This window comes from Poeciliopsis prolifica, unplaced genomic scaffold (genome assembly GCF_027474105.1).
Source record: "Poeciliopsis prolifica strain line A6 unplaced genomic scaffold, Auburn_PproV2 SCAFFOLD028, whole genome shotgun sequence".
Classification (NCBI taxonomy): domain Eukaryota; kingdom Metazoa; phylum Chordata; class Actinopteri; order Cyprinodontiformes; family Poeciliidae; genus Poeciliopsis; species Poeciliopsis prolifica.
The window spans coordinates 2877923-2892508 of record NW_026562403.1 but is presented as its reverse complement, the minus strand read 5'-3'; the positions used below and the strand labels follow the sequence as shown (position 1 = coordinate 2892508).

Here is a 14586-nt window from a genome sequence, read left to right as displayed (position 1 = left end):
GAAGCTGTTAAGAGAGGCATTATGACAAAAGAGGTTTTGTCCCACCTCTAATATATTCTATGCTCCTTTTTCTCTTCAAAACCACACTTATCATCCTCGTGTGTGCTTTCTTTGTACCATATGAACTGAGGGCAGGAGCCTCCTAAGAGTGTTTGATTCAGTATCTAAAAAGAAAGAAGAGTCCAACTGTTAACCAGAAAAAAAATGATAAAAATTTAATTTGGCCAGTTTAAGCTGGAGGTCGTAAATTGCACACCAGTTCAAATAGTTTTAACCGGTAATTTGGTTTCATCGAAGATGTTTCCTTCGCAATGCCCTTCTGCATGTTCCTGTTTATGCTGGAAAACTACAGTTACAAAAGAATGATTAAAAATAAGTGGAAGTTGCATCTTTGGGTCCAAGTTAGTGGTTGGAATGACAGAAATAACTTTACTGCTGTTTGTCTGAGTGAGGTCAACTTTCAGAGCAGAAAGAAGGCTGACACTTCTGCATGGCACGGTTCATTTTATTCACTTTATTTCAATTAGTTCAAGATAATATAAATTTATCCTAAAGTTGACTTCCACACTTTACACATTAGTCGTTTTATTGCTCCAACAAAGTTAAATTTTCAATATTTAAGCAAATTAAAAAGAAAGAACTAATCGGATTGAGAAAAGAAAATGATTGAATTTTTAGTTTCTACAAAAATTGAGGAACTCTTTTTTTATTTAAACTTTTAGACAACACAATGAAAATCCCATGAATGAAAATGTGCTCAGAAGATTTAATGAATCTGCTTTTTTGACCAGAAAAGGAAGCAAACTTGATGTTTTTTTTTTCTGATGTGTGCATAAAAACAACCTAAGTCCAAAAAGTACAAATTGCTGTTTTCACTGATTTCTGGCAACTTCACATCAAACCAACAGTTTTAAATCACTTTATAGTTCACAAATGTCCTGTCAGTTGTAGTGTTTATTACTGTTAAACATACAGATTTATTTTTTCTACATGGTGGGTTAGACCTCTCTTTAGGTTCACAAAATCGAGGACATATATATATATATATATATATATATATATATATTATGATTTGAAATAAAACTAGGATTCTTATGTCTTAAACTACGTTTTAAAGAATTTCTGTTCAGCACAAAATTATTCTGGTTTGACCAGCCAAAGTATTTTGGACATTGAAATAAAGCTGATCAAACACAGTCAGGATTTAACGTAGCACAGATAACCAGATGCTACTTTCAGCTGCGATGTATGGCCATATTTTATTATGGTGCATACATTATAACACAGAAGCAATTCCAAACTCACTATTAACTGTAAACAACAATGGGAAACAATGTGGGCTGCCTCGGACACAATGGCGCCTGAGTTGAGCTGTATCGTCCGGATCAAAATCCCCCAATAATGCTGGATAACGTAATTGATGTGCAAGAATGAAACAAACTAAAATGATTTGCAGACATACAATATAAAAGAGACGATCTTTGTGGACCTCTCTCAGGTGAGATCTTGTAGTGGCGAGCAGATGACAGCAAAGGAGTGCCACTCGCCGTGGTAGGAGAGGGAGACGACTGAAGGTGGGAAACAGGGAATTAAAGGAGGAGGAGTTCAGGGGTGAAGAGTTACCCTGTGGGCCTCATTATTTTCCTGCTGTTAATTTTTCTCACACATTTTCTCACCCCAGCGCTGTTGATTGGGAATGAAGAATGCATTGCCGGCTGAAACAAAAAGATCCCTTCTTTTGTCTTTGCTGCTGCAGTTAACTTAGCGAGGAGTAGAGTATAAAAGAGGAAAACAGACACAGAAGGACATAAAAACATACTCTTTTTTTTTTTTTAATTCTCCTCCCCAGCTAAGTGTGAGCGACTTATTTTGAGGGAGCTGAGAAATCCAGTTGTTTTACTTCCTGTCACTGATGACCTGATCCATGTTTAACCTTTGGCCTCTGGGTCCCTTCCCTTTGGATACCACATGTCCCACACAAGGACAAACAAAGACACACACATACACACACACACGCACACGCATTCACGCAAACAAGTCATCCTAAATTAAGCCCACTGAGTGCACTGGCTGGAGAGGTAACACTAATTAGAGCCAATTGCAGTAAATTAGTTGATCCCCATGTCGGGCTAGACAGAAAAAGATGTGTTGTCGATGTTTGCATGTAAATGAAAGCGTGTGTTTGTGAATTCAGGGTACACAAAGCCAGTAAATGTAGCATGTAAAATATGCATGTGATAGAATAATCAGCTACCTCGATGTGTATGCGCACCCACACCTGTACTTGTATCTTTTAGGAGCATTTGCCTGCCTATGTGTGTGCAGATCAAGAGAGTCTGCTCTCTGTTTGCAGTCCATGAGTTTATGACACAGGGGCCTCTTTCATGTGCCCGAGGCTGGGAGAGGGTATGAGTGGTCGGGCGGCTTGGAGCCAGGGTTCACACACTGCTGCCCACTGTCCGGAGCTCCGGGCAGCCAGTCAACACCAGGGAGGCCTAGCCCTTCTGCCACCGCTCTCGGGAAGTGTTTCGGAGCCCGGGGGTGGCAGTCCAAAGTGGCCGCCCAGAGAGAGCCAGGCGTCGTGCCCAGTGTGATCCTGCCACTGTGAGGAGTGCAGGAGGGGAAGGAAAAGGAGGCAGCGCCGCTCTGTAGGTGGCAAGGTAGCGTTGACAGCTCCACAGAGTGGTGCCACTCCAAAGACGGTAGCGTTATGGAGTGTGTAAGAATCCAGGATAAATTTCAAAATAAGGCATGAAGCACCTTTTTGCAGCTTCTTTTAAACTGAAACCTCATATTTTTTCTCTCTCATAACTGAAGTTGTATTTTTTTTCTATTGCAGGCGAAATAAGTTTTGATATGTTTGAAGGGATTGCTAGAGATTTTTTTTAAATGATGCTCTGTTAAAAAGTTAGAGTTAATATCTTAACTGGGCCAAATAACTCTTGTGTTATTGTCATTTAAGGTAAATCCACATTAGTTGGTTCAGTGTCATTGCAACCTGTAAATTTGTGTCGAATGATTATTTTGCTAACAGATCATTTATTTTCAGTAGTGTTAGCATCCATCGCTGTGATACAATGATACCCATTGCAGTGAGACATAGACGTTAAGCTGAGGAGGTTGTTGATTTTTTTGGGATCTCATCAGAGTCACTAGGTAAAAGTAATGCATTGTTAAATGTTTTACATTTAATCACAATTATGTTTTTCATAATTAGAGTTCTTTTAAGTAGGTGAATGTCCACTTTGGTCTTGGCCACTCTTGGATTAGCCATTAGCTTCAGTCAATGGGACCAACTTCTCTGGACTTATACTAAATGAAGGGTCATCTCCTGAATGTTACATATTTTGGCTTGTAACCTTTTAACAGAATCTCACTTCACAATTCTGAACTATCCTTTTAAGTTGGCAGTAAATGTTTTAGGCCTACAAACCTGAAATATGTTATGAATGTGAGGAAGAGAGGAGTCATCTGGTGTTTATTTGGCTTAGACTTGGGACATTTCCTCAAAAAGGAAGTGAAAATATGCAAAAGCAAAGCTTCTGTTTTTTTTGTTTTTTGTTTTTTTTCATAAAGGAAGAAAATTTTAGTTTCTGTGTCTGCCTCAGTCTTGTGATGTCCTCCTCCCCTAAACAAAATGACATCACCTATTGAAGCTCCAGGTTCAACAAGAAACTGGTGCTTTCCACATAACTCGGTGAAGTCACGCCAGGAGGAGTTATTATTTCCATAAAAAAAAGCAGCCATTAATGATTATTATCGCTTTAAAGATCAAAACAAGAAAAATGCAGCGATTTATTGATTTTCCTTTCCGTGAACCCTTTTCTCTCTGCTCAGTTTCCTTCTCCTTCCTCCTCTCCCTGTAAATAAAGCCAAGATATCTGAGGCATCGATTCCCCTCAGGTGTCCTTCCTGTCTCCCTCTTTCCCTCCTTATCCTCGGGAGTCAGAGAGGTTGGTGCAGCTTGCAGGCATAGGCTAAGGAGGAGGTGAGGGAGAGGGCCTGCGATAACACTGAGGGAGAGTGGGTGCTGCAACACGATAGTTATAGTCCTCATGTAACATTCCTGTGACCTCCTCCCTGCTCTTGCTCTGTCTCTTGGTCCGCCTGCCTGTCTCTTTCAGTAACAGAAAACTGGCAATAAGAACAAATGCTTTTACATGTCTTTTTTCTTTCAGCCAAACTTTATTTAACTAGATTTTTTTTGTTTTCTCTTAAAGGGACAGTTTTATTTATTCATCAAAACAAAATCTTGTAACATTTTTTATCAGTAATGTGATGGACGAGAAAACGAAATGGTCTGATTTGTTTCTGCCACCAGTTTATTAAGTTACAATACATCAAAAATGCTTAAATATGCTAATAGTTGCTACCACAAAACAGCCATTATGGATACTTAACTTCTCCCAGTCAGAATTACAATCTCTGGGGTGTTCTGGCTGTTTTTCCAACTGGGAACACCGCAAATAAAACACTCCATACATCCTGAGAAGGCTGACAGCTAGTCAGACAAGTTTGAGCTTATTTTATCAATTTTAAACTGCTAAGATGAAAAGGATCTGTATTAGTAACAGCATATTAACTGACTTTATTTTCACAAAAGACCATTGTTAGTTTTTTTGCTGTTTTCTAAGCTGAACAAAATCTGTGTTGCAATGCTAAACTTCCAATGTGTGCAGCTGCAGACTATCACTGTCTGCCTGATAAACTGCCTCTGAGTCATTCAGCATAATTTGCAAATTTTAATATTTACTCCACTCTTGACAAACTTGGAGCAGAGATTCAACTTCAACTTGCAGGTGTATTGACATGGACATTTCTTAGCTTAAACTATAATGACAATATTAGCATTGGTCTCTTGTGAAATAATATAAAGTGAGAAGCCACTAGTACTGAGTTTTACCCCACAGATATAAATAGTCTCAATGTGAGGTGTTTTAGAATGCTACAGGAAGCTAAACTGATGACTAATTGTGAGATAGAGTTCTGGCACGCTCATTTCAAAATAACATCTTTTTTTAGGTAAGGGAACTAATTCTGATGAAAACTTAAAACAATCCAAACTACCCCCTAAGATATTCTTGACTGACCCTAAAGTATGTCCTCAAGATCACTGCGAGATAAATTCTGGCCTGAAACAACATGGGAGCATGCTTGTATAAACCCAAACATAAAGATGCCCCAACAGCGCAACAGCGACAGAAACGGGTCTGTGTATGTGTTTGACCTGTGATCCAGAGGCCACCTTAGCAGCGTATGGATCCAATTGGAGCTGCCAGGAAGCTGACAAAGTGTCAGTGGTCAGCCATGCCACAGGAAGTGATCGATTGTGGGCCTCAAGGGCAGAGAGAGAGCTCTGTCTCTGTCTATTTCCTGCCACAGACGATAGTGTCTACTTCTAACTCTCTGTCCACTATTAGCTCATTTTATACATCTCTCTCAAGTGATGCCAGCTGTTGTTGCAAAGTGTTTTCTACGTCAATATGTCCTCTATTAGCACTGTTGTTTAGCTTAAACTGTTTGATATTAAATGCTCTACATCTTGGTACTGATTCTATTCCAAACAAAAATAGAGCTACATCATTTGTTTTCCAGCGTGTCATTTTAACTATTCCATTTCTGTTTGGTTGTTTATTTATGTTTTACTCCAGCCATACAGTCATGAGCTGCTACCCTGTTCCCAGTAATAGAAGTAAGTTGAACCTCCTCCTCTAAGACGTTTTATGAAAAGATTGCTCTGTATCTATCTGTCAATTGCCCTATCACCTCAGAACACCTACCTATTTCCTGCTTAAGCATCCCCACAGATTTATGCTGCCATGGACGTGTCTTTAGAGAAGACTGTATGTTCTGCTTGATGTCAAATATTAATTTTTCTGCCACACGTAGCTTTTGTATGCAAACTAAAAAAACAAATAATTAAAAGTTACTTTTTTTTCAAATGTTTTCCGCAAATAATGCTGCAATGCTTTTACTCTTAATTCCAATTGTTTTGAAATTTCACATTCTGCATTACATTTTCTTCTTGTCGAACTTCCTTGACCAGTCTCGGCTGTGTCTTGGTCTTAATTATATTATGTGTTCACTAATGTTTGAACGCTTTTCGCAAAATAACAAAACAATCAGTTGATAAAATCGCTTCCTTTACCTTCACAATTACGTTCTAGTTTGAGGTGGTCTAGCACATAAATTCCTCACAAAATAAAGTTTTTGGTTTGCGATGTAAGAAAAGGTAAAAGTTTAAGGTATATGGATACTTCTGAAAGACATTAAATAAGTAGATTTCCTGCATGCACCTTTCCTTTCCCCAGTTCACATATTGCCCAGACTCCCAGAAGACCTTCATTGTTGAGGGCTATTGGGGGTGTAGGGTGTTTCTCCTTTCTTCCTCCCTCCTCCAGCCTTTTCTCTCCCCCATTCTCGTACTCATCCATCCTCCCGCCCCCTCGGGACTTACCTGTCTGTTGCGTTCATCCATAATTCGCGTGATCTGAATCTTTTTCCTCCCCATCGTCCCCGTCTCTTTCTTTTTCTTCTCTTTCTGAATAACTCAAAGCTTTCTTCTTTCTTTCTCTCACTCTCTGTCTCTCCTCTTTTCTTCTTTTCGCTCTTCTTTCTCTTCACTCTTGCACTCCTGCTATCTCTTATCTAGCTTTTTTCTTCTTTCTATTTGTTCCAATCACCTCAAAGATTCCAGCATCTGTACCTGCAAGACAGAGAGGGAGGGGTAAGCAGAGAATAAGCATTAAATGAAATGAAATATGGCAAAACAGTGAGAGGGGAAAAAATATATAAAAGTAGCATCACGGCAGCCACAAGGGAGGGTGAAGAAAGACAAAGAATCTGTCAACAATGTTGTGAGAAATGCTGTGTTTTTCTGTCGATATCATGCAAATCAGTTTTTGCTTCTTTTTTTTTTTTCACCGAGGCACCCACTACGAGAGAAGACAGCGCTGTCAGGATCTTGCCTCGTTCTTTGACAGTGTTTTGGATGTGCCACTAACTTAACTGCTCTAATCACCAACACTGTTACATTACCTCGGCTCTGAGAAACACATTTTATGTCTCCCCCTTGAAACGGCACTGTATATAGACAGTGGAACTTGCCAGCCATGTACTTTTACTACTCTATCTGCGGTCCATATCACATCTGCCAGAGCGGCAGATGTGAGCTAGAGGATAAGAGGCAGATGTAAAAGTGGAGCCCGGGTCTTGCCACGTTCTGGAAAACAAAGCCACAAGGAGAACAAGAAAAAAAATGCTATGTTTCTCTGAAAGTCGCACTAGGATCCAGCGCAACTCCTGCTTGCACTTAATCCAGCTGGAGAAACTGCAAGTCAGTGACACCACCTGATTAATAGTAAAAAACTGTACTTTTGTGTGAACAGCTGAGGGTGTAGAAACCCTCACTCAGGTGGAGCGCTGCAGCTTTATGTGAAGGACTGCACCCACGAGGAAAAGAGAACCGCGCTCCAAAAAACTTTGAACGGCTGTCCGTGTGCATGTGTGTGTGTGTGTGCGGGCGTGCGTTTGCGTGTGTGTGTGCGTGTACATGGGTGTGTGCACTCTTGTATGAGCCTGGCTAAGCCCGAGCTCCAGAGCATCTCTCTGGAGTGCTAAAGTAGGCCAACCCAATCTATCTCGGGGAGGAGCAGAAGAACTGTTGTTGTGTTTTCTTTTGACAGTAGAGGTGATAACGTCCCTCGTTATGCAAATGAGCATCCCATTATTTAAGCTCAGTGCAATGCAGGGGAGCTGTCAGCGCCGTCACATAAGAAAAAAAAAAATCTTCCATCTACCCTGCCTTTTTTTTCTCTACTTTCCCCTTCTTCTCTCTTCTCTCCTTTCTGAACCACATTTCCGGCACCTGGCAGCACAAGCATCAGACATTGATGTGGAAGACGACACCACTTCACCAAAAGACATGTCAGTCTCAGTCTCTCTCTCGATCACTCTCTGTCTCTCTTTTCTCAAACACCCTTGCTCTTTTTCCTCACTCTCTCATATTCTCTCCTTTTGCATACTCCCATACATATATTCGAACATTGTAATGCGCTCTTCTTCCTTCCTTTTTTTTTTTTTTTTTTACTCTCCCCTAACCCGAATCCATGTATTTATTGAGTAACATGCCCAAGGGAGTACAAGGAAGATCCAAACCCTTTAGCTGTACTGCAGGACACTGCTATGCACTTGACCTTTTTGTGCTTGCGAGTAGGACATTGATAATGAAAGCTTGTAATGGAGACAGCGAGGGATACTTTGGCTCATTGTGGCAACAGCACACAACTTTGTTCCAGGTGCAACAGAAAATGAAAGGACACTAAAAAAACTCTAATAAACTAATATTTGCCATTTTGCATTTTTAAAGTTATTTTTTATAAATATTTATGTATTATAAAATAATCTTTATGTAACCGTGAATGTCTTTGATAGGAAAAGAGACAAGACAATCAACTATTCTCAAATGTGTCTGTTATGTTTATATTTTTATACAATTTGGCACATCAAAAAATATTTATATACTTCTCAGTAATCAGAGGAAAAGCAATCAAACATTTCTCATGTTTGCTGATCAGCTCTTTGAATGTTTCCAATGAGATTTAACTTTTCATCTTTGGTGATACGATTCAGGTCCTTAAGACTGAAAACCTTCCTTATATATATTTAACTATTTTAACTAAACCAAGTCAAAATATACATATGTATGCTTAAAACAGAAAAGCAATTATTTGTCTTCTTTTTTTAAATAAGTCATATCATTGCAATCGTTTTTGCTTCCAAAGAAACACTATCACCATAATTTTTCTATATTTTACAGATCAGTCAACCAACAACTGACATTACATGAAAAACTAATACAATGTGGGACAATGGAGTCTAAAGAATAAAGAAATGATAGACAAAAAAAAGAAAAAAAAACTTTTAGAGATTTGGAATACACCCACCCATGAAAGTATTGAAATGCTGCGTTCGTCAGCTAACACAACGATCAAACTGAACCATTATAACAATAAAACTAAGATCCTAAATAATACTGTGGCAGCTCTAAAGAGGCTATCCAAAACATCTTAGCATTGCTCTACGCAAACACACCCATCCATAGACAGGAAAACAAAGAGCTGCCCTCTGGTACTCAACAAAAAAGGATGTTGTCAGACAAACTAGGATTACAAGCCAGCACTAAGGCGCTTGGCACAAGACAGCCAGACAAGGATATCAATCAAGCCGGAGTACCTCAATCACAGGCTGACAGCATCATCCCCTCCCAAGTCTTTGTACTCAACATTACCCAGCCTGGGCATCACTCCAAACAAGGGAGGCATTACCTCCGTGATCCCTGCCTCCTGGCCTCCACCTCCTCCCTCTAGTTCCTCGTGCAGCTCGCTAAGCAGAGCTGAAACTCTCAATGTCAACACCCGCTGGGGCAACACCTTAGGCCTTACGTAACGTTAACACTAAGATTAAGCCTGTGTCCTGAACATTTAATCCCCGATTCTGGCTCTCAGCACCAACTAGCACTCCCCTGAGGTGAGGTTCTGCTGCCACTTAGCCCCGTATTGATGCCTCCTCGGCTCAGCCAGCTTCCCCTATGCCTTTTCATCTGTGCTTCGTCTACCTCCTCCTACACAACAGGGCAACTTGCCTCCCCCTAACCCCACCGCCCCATCTCTCTTGCCACCAAACCCCCCACTTTTCCTCACACCCGCCCCCATCCCATATGAGAGCCAGACAGCTTCTGGTTAAGAAGTGAGTGCCCACCTCCTCATCGGGCTCCTTTCCCTTTTTCTTCCCTTGTGGTGGATGGAGCATCATTTAACTTAACAGATTACCACTGACTCACTAAATCCAATTTAGCCTCATAACGCCAAGATAAAAAAAAAACTAAAGGGAATTGCAGCAAACAAGCAGTTTTTTTTTAACTTGCTCAAGAGGCACAACACAGCCAGATTGCTTTTACAGGCCCCTGACACTGATACCTGACCAAAAGTGGGGCAATAACAAATGAAATACAAACCTAAACGGTCTAACACTTTAAGCCAATTTACTAATCCCAAAGTAGAGAAAAAGGGAAAACGAAGAAGACAAAAGAGACCATGTACTATGTAGAGTCTACATAATTAAACATACTTACAGCCAGAATTTAGATGTCTTATTGTCGCCACTGTAGCCTCTTTCACAAAACAGTTCTTTCATGAACCCATAAACATAAGCCCTGCTTTGAGCAGGTCCTATATGACAAATCACAGCTGATTTGTCACATAGGACATGCACATTTTCACATGTCAGATAAAATCAACCTGACATTCCAAGACCAAAGAGGAACAAAGTTTAACTCAACAAGGTCAAACATCTCCCATTGTTCTCAGAAAACAAATGGGTGACGTCTCCCACCAGCACTGAAGAAACTTCTATTGGGTTAAGTCAACGGATCTGTTTTGTTTTAGTGCACCTCAATGCACCCCACAGAATTTGTTAATGTCTAGAAATTATTTGCATGATTCACCCATCTGCTCTGGCGCTAATGTATGTTCACGTTAACTATTCTGGTCAGGCTATAGCTATGTCACCGTTTGGAGGATGGAAGCAGGTTCACCACTAAAGCGGTCAGCTATAGTGGTGGTGATTACCTGGCTTGATGTCTGAAACATTATATTCAGAAAAAACACCAAAGGGACAAAATAGGTATTTAAATCCTTCCAAAATCATAAAATAATCGCAAACCAAAGTGGAATGTTGCATTACACCAATCATTTTTTTTTCCATTAACACACAGATAAATAGACTTCTGTAGCAGTTTCACTTAAAAATAGAATAAAACTGAGATGTTATCACAAGCCACTCTTTACAATGAGAGATGTTGACACAATTTATGTGCACTGCTCTATATCAATCCTGCTGACATCCACTTCAGTCCTGGGTTACGGTCAGAGTTGTTGGTTTGATTTTTACAAACTCACTTGTTTGCAAGATGTCAGCGATTTGATTAGTGATTTATGAATGCCCAAAGGCAGCAAGGCAGAGGGAGGTCCGGAGGCTTCCAACTAATGGTATTCCTCTATTAACACAAGCCAGAAGTAGACAATTGGAGGGAGGCTGGGGTAGGCAGTTGCTGAGGTCAGAGAGCACAGTGGCATCAAGCAGACAGAAGGACAACAGTTGCTCCTCTGCTTGTTTAACATCCTTGTTCTTTGAGTTGGAGGGGTGACGATGAAAAGCTGGAAGAGTGGTGAGAGGAAAACATAGAAATTGAGTGAAGAAAGGAAAATGGAGAGAAGCATAAAGAAGGATCTTTTGAACAGGCACCATGCCTCTCCAGGGGGAGGGGAAGAGCTGTGCCCACGACCCTCCCATCTGTTAAGCAGACGGATGGAGAGATAGAGAGAGAGATGACTGGGGGAGGAAAGGAGAGATAGAGAGAGAGTGAGAGCGGAGATTCAGCACGTAGATCTAATGAGCATTTTCTCTCTGTGTCTCAGAAGTGAAGCTGAGAGGACAATGAGAACATACATACTCAGAGCACCACAAGGCTTGATTCTAGGTCGCCTCTCTCCCAAGTGTTTAGTCACTAAAAACTAATATACAGCACATGGCGCTTTTTCACGATCTAATAGATGTGTGTAGACTGGTTTTTAATGTGGCTCCGTCATTAAGGACGTACAGTAAGAACAACTCCTTTAAATTCTATGGACAGAGAGAAAAGAAAGAGGAACTCTTAGCTTGAGTCATCCGGAAGACTAATTCATCATTTTGAAAGACAGCTGTATTGTTTGTGAATGAGGACAGTGGGCATGACAAGAAATGTTCAAGAGCCCCAGTTCCAAGAAAAAAAACTAAAAAAAAAACTAAAGAGAGAATCTCAGCATTTAGAGAACCGCGAAGCAAAATGTTGTGAACGAAACTAACGCTCTACACTTAGACATGCACTCTGTGCACATTTCTGCTTAGGCTGTTGTTCTTAGACTCTAATTCTACATGTTATAGCAAATTGGGGAAGGTCATTTATCATGACAGAACTGGAGATGTTTTTCCAAGAAGCTAACTCACTATGCCAGGTACATCTGCAGCATATTTGGTTATGTAGTGCGGCGCATAAATCTGGTTCATGCGGTCTAGAAAACAGAAATAAAGCACTGGGCTTAACAGTTTTGCAAAATATTCACATTGTTTGGCTGTGTTATGCAGATTGCTGATATAATTTCAGTCATCGTACACCTCTCTAAATAATCATGTATTTTTACTGATCTGCCAGATCAGTAAAAATGATAATATACATAAATGTTCTGATGACAATAGAATAGATTGGCTAAAGTTCTTATCTGTTATAATTTAAGTTGCTCTAAAATTTTTAATTACACATCTGACTGAAGATACTGGCAAATTAAATAACATAACTATGTCCTTGAAGACATTTCCAAACTCATAAAGGTCAATATAATATACATTGGACCAGTTATCTTTCAGTTATTGAAGAGTGTGGCAAGTGTGTACATATATATATATATATATATATATATATATATATATATATATATATATATATAGTTTAATATAAACTGGAGTTTCTGCAAAGATATAAGCATTTCTGAGTAAACTGGAGGTGAATGGGAGAGCCCCTCCCTTGAAATAAACTCCTTTTATCATCTTAAGGAGGAGAATGAAAGGAAGTGTTGAACAGTTTTCCAATACAGCCTGACTTTCCGTAGATGCACTTCACAACAGCCTTTAGGTTTTCGCATTTTGTGTTCGACATGGATTTTGCTCAATAACTCTTTTTATCGGTGGCACAGATTTTTTGAGTTTTGTACTTTGTCTTTGTGTAAGAGCATGCTTGTTTTGCCTTTCCTTTTTTTATTTATTTTAGAAGCATGGATGTGTTTGCGAGTGCATTTACGTGTTTATGCTTTCAAGCTGTTACACAGCAGTACTTTATCTCCAGTAAGGTTGGATGGACATATACTGTAACAGCACAACAGAGAGGAAGGGAAGAATCAGGCAGAGGAGCGAGTCAATGGTCGGGCCGGATGAACAGAAAAACGTGTGCTGGGTCTCATTGTGTCTCTAATGTCATTACAGGCAGTGACTCCTCTATGTGGCACGCCATACTCCCCATCTGTCAGAGCGAGATAGGCAGGGTGACGAATGGCTATCACTGTTACGTCTCTCAACCTCCTCCACCCCCATTCCACTTCAGTGTCTGTATCTTTTTTGAAACACAAGCGGAGAGGGGGGGGGAGAGTGACCTGAACCTGGGCGGTTGCCCAAACGTAGGTGGACATCTGTGAATCTGAATTTCAGCAGATATTAGGGCTAATTTAACATGTTAGCAGCTAAAGAGATTAGCAACATGTACATCTGGGGATTAGAGCGTTTGTGGTGGATCATCTTATAATGTGCGCATTCTCTTCCTTTTTTTAACCAGTGTGTTTCTAGCACTGCTTGAATTTAGATGCTGCCGCCTTGTGTGCATCTGTATCTATGTGTGTGTGTGTATTTGAGGATATGTCTTCACCTGTCTCTCTCTATTAGATCACGGTTTAGTTGGATCATTAGTGAGACAGAGAAGGTTTCACATATATTCTATTTTCAATCTCCATGTGACACAGAACTGAGACACCTGTCTATTGATAAGGAGAAAAGTGAGCCAATAGCCTATGGTTGGCACACGTTTCAAACATTCTGTCAAGCCCTCATAAATGTGATTGACGTTATGGTAGGAAATTTACTGCTATAGGCAGCATCTCAAGCAACGCTATATGAGCTCTCAAATTTTCATTAATGTCTGATTGTCTTGTTTCCAAAGTTAGCTTTAAATTTAGGCGGATTTTATCTTGATGTAGTTTTAGTAGCATTGCTTCCCTATTAGTTTTATGGTGTGATCACTCCTTTCCATGATCTTGGAGGACAGGACAGGAAACACACACAAACAGCTCAGTGGAAGGATGTGACAGGCAGCCAGAGACAATCGGAGGTGCTAAAGGTGTTTCCTTTCTCGAATTAGTCTGATTGCAAAATAGGGAGTATCTCCAGTAGCAGAAAAAAGGAAATAAACAAAAAGAAATGCACTTCCAGAATATGAAATACTTTTATTATCAGGTGTGTGAGTTACAAGATCTTTACTCAAACTTGATTCCAAAGTTTTAAATTCTTAAAAAATGTTGCTAGTAAAAGGCTATTTTGTTAGAAAGCATAGCTATACTTTCAAAATGCAGCTTAATTTTAACATGTTAAGATATTCTGCAATTCACTGAGCATGTGCTGGTTTCAATCGTGGACCTTTGTAGGAGGTGATATAAGCACAGTTGAGACCAGAGGTGTGTTGTTCGTTTGGCCAGCTGTATGTTTCACTCAGCACCAGGAAAAGCAGGCCTTGGGCAACGCAGATAGGTAGCCATCCGTCAGAGCCAGTACAGAGACAGGTGAAAGCCATCTTTCCATAACCCGGCGCTGACTTCCCCAAGGACAAAATGACTTGACATAATGCGTCAAGCCCCCCCTCCTCGTTTGAAAGGAGGCCAAGAGCTGTGAAGCTGCAGCTGCCGGACCAAAGGCAAATCGAGCAAGAGGCCACACATGAAAGCAAGGAGA

At 40.3% G+C, this 14586-nt stretch overlaps 1 protein-coding gene across 13 annotated transcripts in view; it reads right to left on the bottom strand.

The window, feature by feature from the left end:
- The window catches only part of mef2cb (myocyte enhancer factor 2cb), an 80123-nt gene that overhangs the window by 38793 nt on the left and 26744 nt on the right, over positions 1-14586 (bottom strand). For all 13 annotated transcript variants that reach the window (XM_055048778.1, XM_055048781.1, XM_055048791.1 and 10 more), the window contains one exon: positions 6458-6706. In XM_055048778.1, coding sequence (XP_054904753.1) covers positions 6458-6511 — 54 coding nt within the window. In that variant the 5' untranslated portion in view covers positions 6512-6706. The remainder of the gene's footprint in view (positions 1-6457; positions 6707-14586) is intronic.